The sequence below is a fragment of the Bombus vosnesenskii genome, unplaced genomic scaffold (assembly GCF_011952255.1).
Source record: "Bombus vosnesenskii isolate JDL3184/JDL3185 unplaced genomic scaffold, Bvos_JDL3184-5_v1.1 scf7180000016274, whole genome shotgun sequence".
In the NCBI taxonomy this organism is placed as follows: domain Eukaryota; kingdom Metazoa; phylum Arthropoda; class Insecta; order Hymenoptera; family Apidae; genus Bombus; species Bombus vosnesenskii.
Window position 1 is genome coordinate 2837164 of NW_022884343.1, and position 19445 is coordinate 2856608.

The 19445-nt window shown below is 36.8% G+C and overlaps 1 protein-coding gene across 1 annotated transcript in view; it reads left to right on the plus strand.

Moving 5' to 3' along the window:
* The window catches only part of LOC117242564 (probable G-protein coupled receptor 158), a 163799-nt gene that overhangs the window by 80217 nt on the left and 64137 nt on the right, over positions 1 to 19445 (plus strand). Inside the window, exons 3-5 of the mRNA XM_033509358.1 lie at positions 527 to 650; positions 818 to 961; positions 16866 to 17066. Coding sequence (XP_033365249.1) covers positions 527 to 650; positions 818 to 961; positions 16866 to 17066 — 469 coding nt within the window. The remainder of the gene's footprint in view (positions 1 to 526; positions 651 to 817; positions 962 to 16865; positions 17067 to 19445) is intronic.

Below are 19445 nucleotides of genomic sequence, written 5' to 3' on the forward strand. Positions count from 1 at the left end.
TCTTATTGAGTATAGAAAAACGATAACTCAAACAGATGATGCGAAAACATGTTAACTGAACCTTTCTATTTTCTTAACTCAATGCCGATATCCACTCTGAAAAATTAGCCTTACTTAAGTCTAGAATATCGTGTTTCAGGCAAGGGGATCCTCACTTTCAGAATAGACGTTAACTATGCTTTATTGTACAATAAAGCGATGCAACGATCAATAGCTTTACGCGTGGCATGCTTGGTCGTTTGACACTGCCGTCCATTATGCCGGTCACAAGCATGAATTTCGATAGGAATAACCTTGTCCTCTCTCCACTATGACTTTCAGTCAATTACCACTACCCTTTGGTTCAACCTGTCACAGCGAATAACCATTGCCACTTTGACTCTATCCACGTCCTGTCTACTTAGCAATTTATCTTCCTTCTTATTTTATATGAATACATTTTGTTAATTGTTCTTGAAAGATGGTTATGTGAAAAATATGTGTAGACAATCGTACGAATAATTTCATATTTTTTCTCTTTTTTCAGAGGGACAAGTGGAATAGACATTGATCTGCGCAGACTTGACATAGATCAGTGCCCTCTGCCACCAGGATCCACTCAATTGAACATCTTTGCAGCCAGTGACAAATGCAAGAAACGCACCACCGAGGTTAGTAGATTTATCAATAAAAATTGTTAGCTTGTATTATTGGTAAAATGTTAATATTTTAGTCGCCAAATTTTTGTTTCCTTTTTTTTTTTTTGTGTGTGTCAGGTATTTAATATCTTATTTGGTATTGAACGAAGTTCACGTCTAATTGTAATTTTCAATTGCAGTGCATCGCCATCCCTGGACTTGGATTCCGTCGTGGAAGCTACCGATGCATCTGCAAACGTGGCTTTTATTACCCGGACACCAAGTCTATCAACCGGTACTACAATGGCACCGTGATCGAGGAAGAGTACGAGAAATTGATGATGGTAAGTTTTTCAAGCAAAAAGAAGTACTTGAAAATTATGTTATATTTTGTCCTTCATGCATTCAGTTGATAAGAATTGTTTATAAGATTCAGAAAGCACAGTTTGTGGATTCTACAACTATTCTAAACTACTCTCACCCAAAAGTATCAAAAGGTTGCTTTACACTATATTTCAAATCATTATATTTTAGACTATCTTTAAAGTCCTGACAAATCCTCAACAATTCTTCTCTTGGACTATTCTTAAAAGTCTGAAAATATTCCCAACCATTCCCAGAAATTCCTTTCTTAAACTATTCCTAAAAGTTCAATAAAATGTTAATAAAAAAGCCTCGAATCGCTTAAAATTATCCTGGACAAGCTTGAGAAAAGAAGTATTCCAAATACCTTGACAAACTATGACCATTCTTCAATCCGCTCTTAAAACCATAATGAATCTCCCTTAAAAAACTGCTCTGCTTAAAACTATTTTCAGGAAAGTAAAAGAGGCGTTAAGAAATTCTCAGACTATTTTGAATCATCCAGAGAAACCGCCAAAAAAGAACTATTAATAATTTTCTCCAACTACTTTGAATTCTTCTGGACCTGCAAAGGAATCTCAGACAAATTACAAGACTGCTTCTTTACTGACAATTTATCAGTGTCTCGTGGCTCTGATTAAAAATCATGTACAAGGGTGAGCAGCCGGTTAATTCCAGGTCACAGAATATTCTTTCCTGCGAGGATCTTCAAAAGCAGCTCCGCTGTAAATCGGCTTGCCGGTTGCTCGAGGGTTCTTAGCCTGGTTAAACACCTCTGAATCCCTCCTTGTGTCTTGTTCCTCTGTTGATCAAAAACTTGGAAAAACTTCAGGATTGTGGTCTCTTGCTCAAAAGATGAAGAGAAGGAAAAATAGGAGGGAATGAGATAGCACGTTGCTTTTGGCATCCGGAGTTGCCTCTTTCTTCCAAGATCCAACTTCTCTACCTCTTCAGGTGTCTCTCAATGTTGAGTCAGGAGTTTCGTGGATAGCTCTTGCACAGTTTTGAAGAGGCAGAAAAATCCACTACCAAGGAAAAAGAAACGCTTCAATACCCAATTAGAGCGTAGACACTGCCATTGTTCAAGTGGCTCCAGGTCGGTTCACGAGTAACATTTTTGAGTAAATGTTTGCAATAAAACATGCAGGCTAGCGAGAAGAAGAAATTCGTAGAGACGGTATTGTTGTAGAATAGACATTTTGTCAAATGGAATTACCAATTGGACATTTTGACAGTCATCGTGCTGAACCCACGTTGAGATTCTTCCAAGTACATAGAGAATTATAGTTTGCTAATTATTATTGACTGCCTTCAGGAATCTCATAAATAAATCTCTAATGGTAAATTATCAACTGGTAATTTTAATTGCTCTTAAATTTCTTCTAAATATTGGGTTTCACTCAGTTGCCAATCTAATATATAAGAATCTGTGCTCTTCGTCATCTTCTCTTCAGCCAATTTAGAAACTCTCAAATCACATATTAATGTACATCAGATATGAATAAAAATGTTTATTGGGCGTAGAGTTTTAAGGGCTTTAAATCAGGTCTCGCAGAGACTAGCGATTGCTAGTCAAGTTCCCCTGAGTCCACAAAAATGGACTCAACATTCTAGCAGTTCTAAGCTATCCGCAGTCTGGTTGCCGCGTTTCTCACTTGTCGCCATCAAATAGAACCCAAGGACTTTATATCGCCTACGACCAAGACCGGTGATTCCCTTTTGTCCCCAACGAAATACAGAACACGTTGCTGATTCGTCGATTCCTTTGAAGTATTCGACTAATCTCTGCTGAAACGAAAGTGCTGCACACGATCCACGGACCTGAAACAATTCCGGCACCTAGTTCCAACGTGGACGACCATACTATGTCGGTGTTAGGCGAACGTTACAGACCACTGAGTCGCCGAATTAGGCGACTGAAATGGGACAGTTGGTGATTGGTAGACAGACTGGGATCATGAGCTAACCTGCAGTTAATTTATTGCGAACGTAACTCAAAGGTAACATAGAATAATTTGGTCAGCTGGTGTCATCGTTGGCTTCTTTCAAGGTGAATTGAATTAGGTTGATTGTTAGACGTATATGGGATTTATAGCTTGGTCTATGGATCTGAAGGGTTCCTCGATCGACTGATGGAGATGTAAGAAGGTGGTAAGTGGTAGAACATGAATTTTTATGTATTTAGTAGAAATTGAACAGTCAGACTATCACTATTGGCCATGTCTCATAGAAATTTGGGTGATTTTAGATGTCCCTGGGTCAGACAAGACAATTCAGACGATGGTGGTTTCGTTTAATTACCAACTTTACATAATTGTGAACCTGCAAGCTCTCTCGTTGATGTTGCATCACTGGGACACCACGTGTCAGAAGACTGAAGTCTCTTTGATTCATTTGCACAGTCCTTTACTGAAACACACTTGTATCTAATTAAATCAACCGAATGGAAGTGGACTTTTAGACGTTGATTCGTACAAGGAATTTGCATACAGACAAAGAAAAATCTTACTGTATGTCAAACGCTTCGTTCACACTACGTTGATCCTTTTTAGCCAGGCAGTTGGCATAGAACTTCAAACATTGACATATTGTACTTTACCTATGTGGCGTTGATTTGTTGTTGATAGGTCGTTTGTAATTGTTGATAAATGACCAGGGATCGAGCGTTTCCATGAAAGGCTAATGCCTGAGAGTAATTAATGTGCTGAGAGGAAAAGGGCCAAATCTGTTGATTTTACGGTTAGTGTGAAAGGACAACCGCATTCGAGGCTGAAGGAGAAGTCGCTATTTTAATGAGCTCCATGCAAAGATGAACATAAATGCACATACTGTGAAGAGCAATATGAGAGAATAGTGGGATTTCTACTTGCTTTCGCTTAAGTACCATGAGAAATTATTGTGTAGGACTGCAGATGCTACGTTTATGGTTATGCACGTTTTAAACAATGAAGCTTGACGATCTTTTGGAAATGGCTAGGATTTAGACTATCGGTTGGGTATTTTGCATATTTCGTGTTTCCAGTTCTTGCATGGTGAAATGTTTTTGGAATATCGTTGGCATTACACACAGTATGTTCATAATATTCTGAGAATAATTAAGTTTTTGGGTATTCGTTTCTTCATTTTTTAGCTCAGATTGCGTTGTGTTCTTCTTAAATTTCTTGTGTTTCTGAAACAATGAAATTTTGTGATATTAATTCATCAAAAGTTCTTCATGTTGTACACTATATATAGTATAATGAAATATTCTTGAAAAATTTACTACAAATCATTGTCTGATCAGATTTAAAGAATTGTTTAAAGAAACAGTATTTAAAAATTCACTCAAACTGTTACCACGAACGTTAATATTTCTCCACTATCAGCTACATATTTTTGAAAATTACTTTTTAACTAATTCTCTACAAGTTGACAAGCCTGATAACAAAATGCACCGTTTTGCAGTAATTTCAGGCTAATAATAGCGGCCTTGCCATGCATTAAAAGCCTCGACGACGCAATTTATTTTTACTTTGCATCTTTCTCAACGACTTGCCACAAAGAAGAGGAAGAAGAAGAAGAAGAAGGAAAAAACACAAATTTCAAGGAGAAACCTCGCAACCATTTTTAGTGAAAGATCCATATCGTTGTTTAAATTATACGAAGGCAATCGGTCAGGATGGAGCCCTTGCAACACCGTGAAAGGAGAAATCACGCGAACTATGAAAATTACTTTATAGCAAACGCGATACAAAACTCGGCCTGGTTCTGTTCGTTCTCATATTTTCCATTAACCCGTCACGTAATCCAGAACTGCACGTCACAGACGACGTGAGCAGGGAGGGGAAAAAAATGACCCAATTCTTCGTCTCAAACTTTACATTTTTTGAACGGCCATCTAATCGAGGGAACGTCAAACTCGCGTTAAACTTGAAACAATCGTTTCCTTTCTGTCAAAACCAAATAACCGTGCCAATTTTACTCTATCCCGTATATAATCACACGTGTCTGCGTATTTTTCCGATATTTCTGTTAAAAAAGAAAATAAATAAACGCATGTCGCATGTACGACGGAAATGTAGCGAAAGAAATAAAACGAGAAACTTTCAATAATCCCTGGGGATCGATTGAAAGTGGAGATGGATAAGTTTTACTAGTTATTTAATAAATAAACATTTGTCAAATATTTTATGCCATGGAAATGGTATTTCCATAGGTTGAGCAATATTTTTCTCTAATATCATATAATATGTTCATATAATCACATTTTATATAAGAAAATTTAATATTTTATTTAATATTTCCATAACTTGGCAAAGTTATCCAACTATGGACAAATCTTGCTTTTAATTTAACAAACATTCATTTTCCAAATATTTTACTTTGATATAATAGTTTCTTAAATATAATTTAATTAATAGTTTACTTAATACAATATTTCTATAACTATAGCAATGTAACGATGAATAAGTTCCGGTGCTGGCCTAGTAAACGATTGTTTCTCAGATATTTTATTTAAATAATATTCGCGTGACTATAATTGAACAAGAAAAATGATTGTTTCAATTAACTGATAAATAGTGACAAGATAATAGTGGAAAAAGGAAAAATTGAGAAGACTTTCGCCAGACGTGTAGAGCTTTCAAATTGTTGAGTCTGTGATTAGACAAGGTGTCCCATAGAATTGCCACGTGCCTTTCCTGAATTAAAAAAAAAAAAAAAAATAAAAAGAAAAAGACCGAGATAAAAATCTAAAAATAAAAGGGACTTAAAAGAGACTATTTTTTTCACGAGTACAGCTATGTATAGGCTTTTTACAGATGCACTATTTTTTGGATCATAAATTTTGCGTATAAAGGTATTGCAGTGAGATGATGGGAAAGTGAGATATTTTGAGTCTTTAAATGCTTGATAATTTTTTTTGAATCGAAAAGAGGCTGATTATATAGCTTTTATTTGTTAGGTCATTATTTATTTAAACTACTGAAAATCTGTTCAAATTTTTTCTAAACCAGTTGCATGAACTTTGTTGAATAAACGTAAATAACATAAGTGGTCATACTAATCAGACACGCAAAAAGGAGTTCTATAATTTAAAAAATTACAAAAATTATATTGTAAATTAGTATAATATAAAGAAATCAAATGTATAATACGCACACCAAACAAAAAAAAAAAAAGAAGAAAATAATACTACCTAGCAACGAGCTAACAATAACAACTGATATAGGGACACTGCAGGCTCCTGAATCATCGTAACGATCGTACGACTGCATTAAAAATTGGAGCAAGCCTTGCAACTTTACCCAAGAATCTCTCCATTCCGAAGAACAAGAAAGGAAAGGAACAAAAAAGGAAAAAAACAAAACAAAAAGAAGAAGAAATTATCGCGTTGGAAAGCAATAGAAATTATTTCATTTATACAGCTCTACAGAGGCTAAATTAATCCCTGGAGAGTAGTAAAGGTAGGAAAAAAGTGAAGGGAAAAAATGCTTACGAAACTATAATTTTTTCTCGTTGAATGAAAATGTGCGGAATTCCGTGGCAACGTGCCAGAGGAACAACTATCGTGCCCTCCATAGGGCCGTTTGCATGAAGCTGTGCTGTTAAGTACACGACACTAACGCTGGATATCGAGTTTCAGGTGATTCTTCACTTGTTTTTCCGTGGCTCGTTTCTCAGAAACTTTTTCACGAAAACAGCGGATACGAGTTTTGGAACGAAATCGTAGTTAGCAGCAGAATTCATTACCGAATCGCTATCCACGTTCAATCGTCCGTGACGAAAGTGAATTAAACTTGTGGATTGGAACCACGGATTATCGAGAACCCGTCATCTTAATCGACAGAAAATTATTCGAGCGCCCAAGAACCAGAATGCTTATCGTCCTCTTCGTTCGAGTGGTAAAACGAAAAAGTTACTAGATTCCTTCGTAACTTCCGATAATATTCCCTAGACGCACGTATGCTGCCCTTTGGGCGCAGAAATTCCTTCGAGAACTTGAACGCGACGCAGCAGAATATTCCGTGGTTATTTGTGCTTGGTCGTGGTAAATAACTTGGCGTGACACGTGACTAGTTGGAAATCTATTCCAAGGATTCTGTGAACCTCATTACGCTTAACCCATTAAGAACCCATGACGCGTTAACGCAGCAGTTCATTTCTAATTTATTCCTGATTTATGTAGTTGCTAACTTCCAACGAATTTATATTGCACTAATGGAAAGCGATTACGAGAATTTATCCAGTGTCTTTCCACAGTGAAAATTTCAAAGGTTAACATGTAAATCTCCATTACTAAAAAAAATTTAATCTTTTTTCCATAGAGAAACGCCTCAGGATGTCAGGGTCAGTTACGACCGACATTCGCCAAAGGTTAGATAGAAGAAAATGTAAAGATTATGGTCTTAATTTTTAGCGCTATAATAGTAAAACTACGACCGCGTATAAACATCTGATTAAAGGAAACTGGTAATTTTTGAATGGCTGACAAAACAAACAAAATTCCAAAGGATAGGATTTATTGTGTTGGCAACTAAATGATTGCGGATTTTCTCATTAACCCGGAGGAACATTCCGATCTCTTTTCCATGAACAACACCTCAACATCTGTCACAAATCGTTTGTGCAGCGATAGTTACGGCCAAGGTTCTCCATTTTGTGGCTGCTATTCGGTCAAACGCTATTTTTCACGAGCACCCTATACGGCCAGCGCATAGAAGCTTGGACAGTCTGTCGATTCGTTCGTTCCTTCGCGCGAAAATGGATATCGACAGCAGCCACGCTGTCATCCGCACTGTCATCCGGAGTTATGTGCCCGGTTTGACGAGCGCACCTGCGCCGGACGGCGAAACGATTTCCCATTGGCGTTTCAGCGAAACGTTATTAATTCGTCGACCCGTCGCATCGAATGGTTAGTGTGACGTATGAAATGAGATCTTTTCATCGACGACTCAGTCGGTAAGGCAGGTTCCTATCGTTCGGTCAATTGAACTCTAGGGATTTTCGAGATCGATCGATTTTGAATCGGCTATATTCTTTTTTATAGATGCGCTTTCTTCGATTATCTTTCTAAGCACTGATATTTACTATGAGACTAGAATTCGGACATTGTACCATCGGTCAAGAGCATTTCCATCGTAAATGAGAAATTAGCGATGACAAGAGAAATGATGGAATTTCACATTGAGATCCGGATCGTGTATAACCTAGATTTGTATTTAGGTTTCGTGATAAATTTAAAAAGAAACGAGGACCAGCATGGTCTAGATCGCGCACAGTCTACATTTAGGTTAGTTTGGATTTTGTCAGATTAGACGGAAAGTTTGTTGCAAATACACAAAAAATGAAGAACAGTTTGTTCTGGTTTCTTCGGTACAATTTGAAACGAAGCTTCACACTCATTGCAAAACCTCTGGCAAAAATATAAAACCACATGTACTGATGATCCTATCCGTCACAAACATGTGTTAAACCAGGTCGCCATGTTCTCCAGAAAAAGCAATGTGTCATCGCACGCTAATAGCAACAGTTCCCATGTTTGGGAAAAGATGGTAAAAACAGAGCAGCTCTGTAGAGAGAAAAAGAAATTTCGAGAAGTGTGCGATGCAAGACCATTCGATGCAGCCCCTCAATTACCGTCGTTGCGAGCTCTTCAGTTTCCTCTGCATAGACTTTTCCCTTTTTCCCCACCTTGTTTTGTTCCGGCGAAATAATACCTGAACAATAAACAGAACGATAAAACCAGTTGATTCGGCTTTGCTTTCGTCCATTTTCCTAGTTAGTGGACGTTGCCAGTGAAACGGGTCGCATAGACGTCACCAAAGGTATCGTTGAAAAGAATCATTGTCATTTGTTCGTTAATGTTCCCCACTACGTTTCTCGTCTTTATGATCCTCGTTTCTGTTTGTTTCTGGTGACTTTTTCTCGCTTTTGTTGTTCCCTCGTTTTGCTTGTTTCATCCAATTGGAAAGCTGCTATTTTCAGGCCTGACCTTTAGGCCAGAATGGGTAAATTGTGGGTAGATTGTGGGCTATTGTTGATTGACAATGGTTCCAGTGGAAGTTCGTTCTCTATTCTCTCACGCGGTTCTACCGTGAAAATTAAAACATGTATCCAAAATGTATTCATCAGATTGAAGAATTTCTTTCCACTTTACGTGATCTCAGCTTTCTTATAAAATTTGCTAACATCGAAGTATTCCAATGTTTACAGTAAGTTGCCAACTATTCGGAAATTGTGTTTGAATCGACCTTATAAAATTCTACTTTAGCTTCTATCCGTTCTTCAGCCGACAAGCATCAAGTTGTTTCATTTCTCGTTTCACTTAGAATTTCACTTATTTTATTTCACTTGGAATATTAAATCGTCCATATTAATCCTTTACTCCATACGTTAGATTCCCGGGCCAAATTCGCTCCTTGACCTGGAACCTTTAAACATAAATGGGATCTAATCCAAATCTGACTCAAGCCTTCCTTTATTCCCCACAACTTCGCTACAATCGAGATTGAAACTTTCAAAGAACCAGAATTCTGTACGGTATTAAGACTTCACAGCTTTCTGGGGTCCACCCTATAATTGGGTTCTTATTCACTTCTTAACCGGAATTTATAATAACTCAAAGCCCATTCAGATTCTTCCTTGTTTCACGTGACTGCTCACTATAGTTGTAAAATCTCTGAGAATCGGAACAGCAAAGGGTGCGTGGTTCGCTTGCCCCTTTTAAAATTGTTACAGGACTAATGACACAGAAATCTGGCCTGAGCCTATTCTCATGAACCTTCTTCCCAACTTCCTATCCAATTCAGCTTATTCTCTGGAAATCGGAAGTTAATTCCTACATGCGAGAATATTCACGATTCCATTTACCATATCGACTGGTAATTCCTATTGGTCGGTGCAATTCACCAAAATCAATTGTCAATTCGTCGACGTCTCCTCGACAGTCAGGCTCTCACAGAAGCCTCTTCATCGCGCGATGCTTCGAGCTTCAGCGCTACGACTACGTACAGATACGTAGTTGGCCAAAATTTGTAACTCGTAATTGTTCCTAGAAATGTTGCAGATTTCGTGGATTCTTGTAAACTCGAATGATTTATTTGCAAAATACGTGGATAAAGATCTGAGATGTTTGACGATCCTAAAATTGTAATTAATCTTGCGAAAGTCGAGAAAATCACTGTGTCAGTTCTAGCCTTCATCCTCCACTGTTATCATTCGGTCGAGGATGAGCTTTGGTCAAAAATTCCAAGCTATTTAATTTGTATTTCATAAAAATGACTAACAATTGTTGCTCCGTAGGGTACAAAGTACAATGTAAAAGGAGATACTGAAGAATCCGGTGACCTAATCGAAAATCCTCAGTGACCCATTGATATCAATTAAGAGCTGATGGAAGCTGCGATGTCTAATTTCTGAGAGATTAATGGAACGATAGGACGAAGGTATCTGATCGTCGACGATCCATCGCTAAAACCTCCCCGTAGGTTAGATATCTAGCTAGTTAGAGTGGAGACCGCGGTGGCCAGGCCTCTCGTCATCGTCGACAAGCGAATTCCAATCAGAAAGCAATCAGCGGTAGCGCAGGGTATGCGTCGGTTTGCGTTAAACTTCAGTCAGAATGCCTGGGACGTAATCAGAAATGACACGCTGTCATAGTGAACAGACACACTAAGCTTGCAATATCGAACGATCACCGACCAGCCAGGGCCACCGTTCGATTCCCGTGTCACCTCTGTCTCCAATCCACCGTGTCTTTCTGACGTGCAATCTCATCGGCTGACGAGTACCTATGACAAGCGAACCATTGCTACGAGAATTTGCTATCCATCTAAGCGAGACTCGTGGATCAATCTTGTCAGATTGAAACTGTTCAAGACCCCATACGATGCACACAGTCTTACCAATATTTGTCTACCAGTGTAGCTGTAGATATTTTTCTCATCATCGAACGTGTTCTTGGTGGAAAAATAATGTAATTAGTATGCTTCTATCGATTGGATGATTTTAATGGACGTTTTTCACTGAATAATATAAAATAAAATGAACTGTGGAAGGAGGTAAAGATCGGAAGGATTTGTTAAGACTGAAGATGGATAGTTGATGAAGAAGTGAAATTGATAGGACACAGATAACAGTGTTAATATTGTGATAAGTAATAGTTCTATAATTACAGAGAGGGTGAGCAAATAATTAAGCACAAACAATTTTGTTAATGTGATTAACTGACAGTTTTAAACTTGGAAACTGCTGCTATCTGAAAGATGAGAAACTTGTCATATTCTTCCTCTGTAGTCTTCTATTTGATAAAGTATACTTATTTTGGAATACCATCCAAGGAAAATATATTTCTTAGCTTGTTACTTGTTCCTAACTATTATTGGCATATTCTGATTCGTGGAGAATCACAGAAATCATTTTTGTAAAATTTCAATTATATTATTATTCCTTTATATTCTTCACTCATTGCAGTATAAAAATAATATTGTGTGTTAAAATCTACTTAAATCCCTGCATGGGGCGTAAAGATACTCGGTTCTATCATTTTTCTTTCCTGTTCCATGAAAGGTAACCACTGTTTGACCATAAACTGCTTGTTCCACTGACGTGGCCACCTGTCGACCGAAGGGGCGAGCTATTCTACTGATTGATCCACTTGTCCGACCATACGCGACCCTATTCTACTAATCCCCGTCACTTGTCCGATTCTAATCGATTTTTTCCCCTTGTACCGGCCAGGAACATCACTGTGGATTATCAATTAATCGACCAAACGAACCAGAAAACCATTTAAACCGCGCTTCGTTGAATTCTAATCACTTTTGCCAACTTCCCAAAGCATTGTCGTCCTAATGTTATTTGAATTATCATTATTCATGGCATTGCGGAGTCAACGGTTCGGATTCTATACGTAAGTGTATTGTTAACGTAAATTATTTCATCGTTTCGGCTTGTCACAGATGTTTACAACGCGTTGAGCGCGAAGGTCGCACGAGTGATTGACCCATTTCACTGGTGAATGCGAAAGTTGCCACCTCTCGTCGATTTCCATTAGGTAACTTACGCTGTCCGCTTCTGCTCCGCCTGTTTGCACCTCCCAATGCTTTTTAGCAGCTGCTTTTATTCTTTTCTTCGCGTTTCGACCAGCTCGAAATTTTCCTGACAATTTTTTATTCGAAATTTTTGTGAAATTTATTGTTATCCGTTATTGTTATTGCTGCTATGTATGGTTTTGCATCGACAGGATAGCGTTACAATTTTGGTTCGTGAATTTTAATAAAATTTCAGAGAACACAATATTATTTTTATTATTGTCACGTGACTCTGATTGCGTTTAGGCAAATTCGTATTTCCATGAACACGACTAAATAAAGAGAGTTTAATTGGGTCCGGATGAAGGGAACAATCGTCCAGATTAACATTTAGCTAAAATTTGTCTTCTTTCTGCCCGATGGACAAATTAAAATTAATAATATTTGTGAGAAATAAACTTTATATAAACTAATTATTTTTTTTCACGAAAAAATTTCCAGATATTTTCCATACAATTCTATATATGACAGACAAATTTTAGACCAAAATCTCTTACACTTTTTCCAAAAGAAAATCCCAGATTTTCCAACTGTTCGAAATGCCACGTGGAACGATTTCTGCTCGATCGAACAGCCTCCAATTTAATAAACTTTCACAATTTCTCCGTAAAACAATAATTAATCACCGGTCCAATTCTATTTTCCGCCTGATAAACTAATTCTACTCTTTAATAGTTTCAGATAGAGAATTGGGTGTCTGACTGGCGTTTTATACATCTCACAGCTATTTTCCACTCTATTATCCCTCTTTGGAATTCTATCCGCTTAAAAAAACAAGCTCTTAATTAACTTGGCTACACGGTTTCGAAATGTTACACCAGTTCAATTAAGAGTAAATTTCGTTCCGTTCGCGGACGTGTTAATAATCTGGCTAACGAACTCGACACGATCCGAGGGATTAAAATTGCAACAAAGCTCGCGTTCAAGTGCTCGTAGTCTTATTACATCGTTGAACGGAAACAGGCGGCGAACGCAGACAGACAAGTGAAAGTGTCATACACCAACGTGGATAGTAATATCTGTTTATTGAAAGAATAATTAAAAACATTGTCCAAGAAGAAAAATTAATTTCTTTCATGAAATACTTTCGCTTGAATATAAAGATCAGTGAAGAGAAGTATAGCGAATTATAATAAATTGTTTCTTGCAGTGGAATAATTTTCGTATTTGATGCTCTGATAAATAATTTTACATTGTTCAAAGTATCTTATTTCTTTTTTTTTAATATTAGAAGTTTTTATAGAAATTTAATTTATTTTTTACTTTTTTTAAGAACATCCTGTCTTTAAATTTGCAAGAATATTTTTTCTTTTATTTATTTATTTTTTTTGTAGTGGAATAATTTTCATATTTGATGCTCTGATAAATAATTTTACATTGTTCAAAGTATCTTCTTATTTCTTTTTTTTTAATATTAGAAGTTTTTATAGAAACTTAATTTTTTTTTACTTTTTTTAAGAACATCCTGTCTTTAAATTTGCAAGAATATTTTTTCTTTCATTTTTCTCTTTTCTTTCGTATGCATACATTGTTATCTAAATATCGTACAATTAAATATGGAGAACTTCGTAGCAATTTGCATTGTTTATCGTGTGTAATAATCAACAGTAAACATGGCAACAACTTCATGAAATTCTACTCTCTGTAATTCCAAACAACTTAGACAAGGTTTCGCCTGTATACTCGAACAATTATGCTAGGAAGCAGTTGGAATTCATGACAGACGTACGGTATGCCACTTCGTAGACTAATTTAATTATTAGCTTGGCAAATATGAGACGTGTCTCTGGAGTTTGAATTTGTCTGGCTAATGCCACACATGAAATTTCATTCTGCTAATAAATTATTATCATCTGCATTAACATGAGCTACGAGATATAAATGTGCAAGATATTCTTTTTCAAAATTTATTTTATAGAAGAAGTACTCTTTTTTCGAACGTGCAATTTTTCGAAGTTGGAGTTGCTGAAATTTGGAATTGAAAATTTCTGCAATATGGCACTTGGAATTTTTGAAATTGCGAATCATAGAATATCTGAAATATGAAACCTATACTTGCTGGAATTTGAAGCTTCAAACCCTTGGAATTTGTAATTTGGAATTTAGAATGATGGAAATTTGAAATTTACAGCTTAAAGTCGTCGCCTTTCGAATGGTCTTCTCTTCAGAAAAGCTAAGTTAACGAAAACTTTCAGTGAAAATTTGGAAGCTTCGAAAATTTAGAATTTTCATCGAAAATAAAATTTTGGAAAATTTTAGAGAATTTCCCTTTTCGCAATTCCTAGGAGCCGAAGGTTTTCATTCTGTGGAAATTCCAAATTCCAGAGGATTTTCATTTAAGAGGAAAATTCGAAATTTTCTTTGGCAGGGATATTTCCCTTAAAGAAAAATTTGAATCAAGAACCATTGATAGTTTCAAATTGTAAAATCATTGAAACGATTCGTGCCACTAAATCAGTAGATCAGTAAAAAATGTAAGTAGCAAATAAATTTCCTATGAAAACAAATAAATATCGTAACACGTGAAATAGAATCTTGTCTTAGCATAAACATGTTATTCTGCAATGAGATGCGCCATAAGGTTCCATTCTCGACGCATGGAAATGGCAACTGGGCGTAGTTAGCTTGACCCTAACATCCTAAACCATAATGGCATCGCCGTTGATTTGTGATATCGATAAATTCTCCTGAACTTAAGTCACGAACGTGAATACGATTTACCACGTTATGATTTGTAGCCATACGGATTTACGCGGAAGTAATCATGCATATTTGGTCGCTTATGGCTGAAGAAATTTGTTCCGATGGCGTGACACACATTTGTTTCCATGACACCGATTTTGACATTGGCCGCTAATGAACCGTCCGGTTGGTTGGCTCGTTGAATTACGGGCTATCGATGGGATTAAGAATGTGGCGAATAGCCGTCGAATGTTAATCGATTCGATTGCCGTATGGCCGCTTACAGCAGCGTTTATGTGATTTACGACCTGTACGATTCCACTGAAACCTTCCTCCATGGAATACGAATCTCTCCTTTAGAAATACAGGTGTTGTTCGAGAAGTTTGGAAGAAACGTGTGTAGCAAAATGGCACTAAAATAAATTTTTGTTAAACAGTGTGTATTTCGAAGTTAGAAAAAGTTAATTTATCGAGATACCATCAAATATTTCTCATGTGTGGAAAATATTTTTATACAGTGTTTTATGGAAAGGTATTTTTTTAATATTCCTCTGATGGCGTTTAAGTGTTTCTTAATATCGAATATCCTCATATTTATCCATAAACCAGCAATAAATTTGTTAACAAGTTCGCTATTTTTGTATGTTCTTCTATATTTAACTTGTTCTCTTTAAACGATATCCAGATATTTAGAAAAATAACGTAACCGCAATGAGAGGAGCAGAAAATACAATAAGATGTACGGAAAAATAAGAGCCACGAAATCAGAAGAATTGTCAATTTTTCACTCTTGAAAGACAGCATAAATCACGCTCTTTCAAACCCATTTTGTTTCACGTCGATACGTCGCTCCGTTTTCGAGATATCCAGCTTTAAAGTTTACCATTGATGTGCCGCTAAAATCCCTGAAAGTAAGCTTCACCTTCCACTCCTTCCGGGAAGTGCGTACGCGCGACCTACTGTATAGTAAAAAAACCCGCTGGCTCAGCGCCCTTCAATGGCAACCAGTTGGAGGAGCTTTAGGTCAGTGATGCGGCTGAGTGAGACAGCGCTAGTGCGCAAAAGAGAGGTCAGTGACGCACGCGAGTGAGACAGACGTTGCAGTGCGTGCGAGTGAGACAGACGTTGGAGCGCGTGCGAGTGAGACAGACACTGGAGCGCGTGCGAGTGAGACAGACGTTGCAGTGCGTGCGAGTGAGACAGACATTGGGGCGCGTGCGAGTGAGACAGACGTTTGAGCGCGTGGACAGAGGTTGAAGCGTGTGGAAGTGAGATAACGCTAGCGCTCACCAAAGTGGAAATTCGAAACAAAAAATTGTAATAAAATACAAATTATAAAAAATATAATATATTTCTGACGTAAAATTCCGAATTGCTCATAATTTTGACCAATATGAAATTGTTATTTGAATAATAATAATTGTGCTTGGAATTGGAAAAATATATTTATCGTATAATATGACACCAATGGGCAAAATAGAAATGCAAAATAGAATTTTTAGTAAACTCTTAATAAAACGATGGTAGACATTTTTGGATTAAAATATTATTTTTCATATTTCTTGATACTGTACTTTTTGTATTTTTTAAATATTTTCTCCCAGTACTTTTCTCGTGTCCTTTTCCACAGTGGATTATTCGAACACTATATTCGTTGGCTTCCGTGAAAACGTGTATTCTATGGTATTTTAAATGTAGAATTTTAAATTGCACACAGTATTTAATCCATTTTTAGCAATGTGAAAATGGAGGAGATCGTGTAATTAGAACCATGATTATAATACAATGTAATTTCTCGTGTTACATATATGAATATGTAGATAATACTAGTACGTGTAAAATATAAATCTATAATTTTTTATACTTTTGACATTTTTTAACATATCATTCAAAATCCATTTCTACCTAATTTTTCTAAAAATATTATATTCCACGTACAATATTTCTGACATATAATTCCAAATATAATAATTAATTCTTTTTTTTTTAATTTTCCATTTCTACCTTCTATTTCGAATATAATCATCCTTTTTTTTCTAGTTTTCTATCTTCTTTCAGTCTCTATTTTGCATTCCAAGTGTACCATGACAATCGATTTTTCTAATTTTCTATTTGGATGTCTTATTTCTAGGGTGAAGAGAATCAGTACGACGTGAATGGCGTGTTCGAGTGTCTCCCCTGTGCTGAGGGTTGCGAGTCCTGTGAGGACGATTCACCGTGTGTGGTATCCTTGAACTGGTTGATGAGAACTGCTATCCTCATCCTGGAATGCTGCGTCATCGCCTGTCTGCCCGCTGTCGCCCTTTTCACTTGGAAGTATGGCAAAGTGAAGGTAAGGAGCCTAAATGCTTTTCCACGATCCAAATCCTTTCTTACGCTTTGAATATTTTACAGAGGCACTCTTCTACAGTCAGCGAAGGCCGGATAATGAAATTCTATAATATCGTTGAAATTTTGATCACATATTGATTCCAAGTTCTTATCGATGCAATAAGTATTCAAAGGAAGACTGTATCTGAGAAAGGATATGGTACTAAAAGCATATATTCTATTATCAGCACTTTCCATTATAAATAGGCTCTAAACTTTTATTTCAATAAGGACGTTAAAAGAGATTGAGGAAATTTTTCATGGAAACTGAAATTAAATTATTGTAATATTATAATGAAATTTCAATAGGAACATTTGTGCTTTTAAAATGGAAATTCATAACTGAAAGTTCTTCAGGCGGATAACTGTTAATGGAAAGTTCTAAATTTCAAACTTTAAATGCATTTTATAAAATGTTCGGTTAAAATACATTTCCATTGTTTGAAACAGACGATTGGTAACAAAATTCTCTGCATAAAACATAATTTACACAAAAGGGTGCATGCTTTTAAAATCCGAAAATTTAGGTAACAAGGAAGCTAATAAATGTAACGGCAGACAGAAATCTTATCATTTGGAAAAACAGATGCATCTATTGCTAATGGAAAATGCACAGAAATATATAAAATATTCCAAATTCAGTATTCTCTGCTGTTCTGAATAAGTGAAGCAATCTTTCACCTATGTTGCATTTTTGAAATTAATTTTACACAGATATCACTAAATCCCAAGATTACTATAATACTTTCAACCTACAGCTAAAACAGTTAGTCTGAGTTGAGATCCTAGCGTATCTTTTTTTTTTTTTTTTTTTGCTGCCAAGATTCGAACTGCTTCTAAATTCTCTCTGATTAACAACTTCTGAGCACCAACTATAGATTTAAAATAATCTAGAATCCCCTTTGATGTCAGCTCCATCTTCTTTCTGCAAGGTCTTTGAAATGGTCTGGGGAGAATCCCATTGGGAGGGCCTGTCCACCATCAAAAGGTCCTTTAATCCAAGCCAACTAACTGCCCTAAACGCAGTTGAGGCAACTTCTGTCGAAAGAATCAACTACCAAAGGCTAACCTACCTCCGCTTCGAAATTAATTAACTCAGGTCCAAGCTGCCTTTTCAACGCGATTATCTCAATGCGGCTGACTCGTGAATCGATCCTTTATCTGTTCTCAAATGCAGATTACATCTCTGCATTGCAAAGTTGCGGTGCAGTTCACCGTATAAGCCGGCATTGTTCCCTGGTTTGTCTACATTCCCTTATGGTTGTGTCGTGCACTTTAATATATACTTTTAATTTGATGTTTTGTATAAACAATATGTGAAACTGTTAAACGAAATCATTACCGCAAAATATAATTCACCCCTTAAGTAATTTTTACGCTTCTTTGTATTGTAAGTAGTGAACATTAGTCCCCGAACTTGGAAAAATGCATGGTGGACAGCGTATAGGTTGCTTGGCTAAGTGTTAATCGAAGAAGGTTTGTGTCTTTTGACAGCTAAGCAAAGAGACGTTTCACTGTTTCATCCTTATCTATGGCCCAAGATTCTATTGCCCGAGATTTCAATATCCCAAGATTCTATGGCCCAAGATGGCCCAAGATTCTATGGCACAAGATTCTATGGCCCAAGATGGCCCAAGATTCTATGGCTCAAGATTCTATGGTCCAAGATTCTATGGTCCAAGATTCTATGGCTCAAGAATCTATGTCCCAAGATTCTATGGTCCAAGATTCTATGGTCCGAGATTCTATGGTCCAAGATTCTATGGCCCAATATGGCTCAAGATTCTATGGCCTAAGGTTCCTATGTCCCAAGATTCTATGGCTCAAGATTCTATGGTTCAAAATTCTATGATCCAATATTCCTCTATCCCAAGATTCTATGGCCCAAGATGGCTCAAGATTCTATGGCCTAAGATTCCTATGTCCCGAGATTCTATGGCCCAAGATGACCCAAGATTCTATGGCCTAAGATGTGGCCCAAGATTCTATGGCCCAAGATGGCTCAAGATTCTATGGCCTAAGGTTCTATGACCTAAGATTCCTATGCCCCAATATTCTATGGCCTAAGATTCCTATGTCCCAAGATTCTATGGCTCAAGATTCTGTGGCCTAAGGTTCCATGGTTTAAGATTCCTATGTACCAGGATTCTATGACTGCCTAAGATTGCTTGACACGTTCTCTTGTCTTCTTTCATTCTCATACTTGTGCCAACCAATTAGTATCCCGTGTATAATGCCCCGCGATAATTCTATAAATTTTACTCAAGTGTCATTTTTGAACCTTTTTTCGTCGATTTTCTCTACCTTTTGCTAACCGATTTAGGAAATTATTTGGCAAATA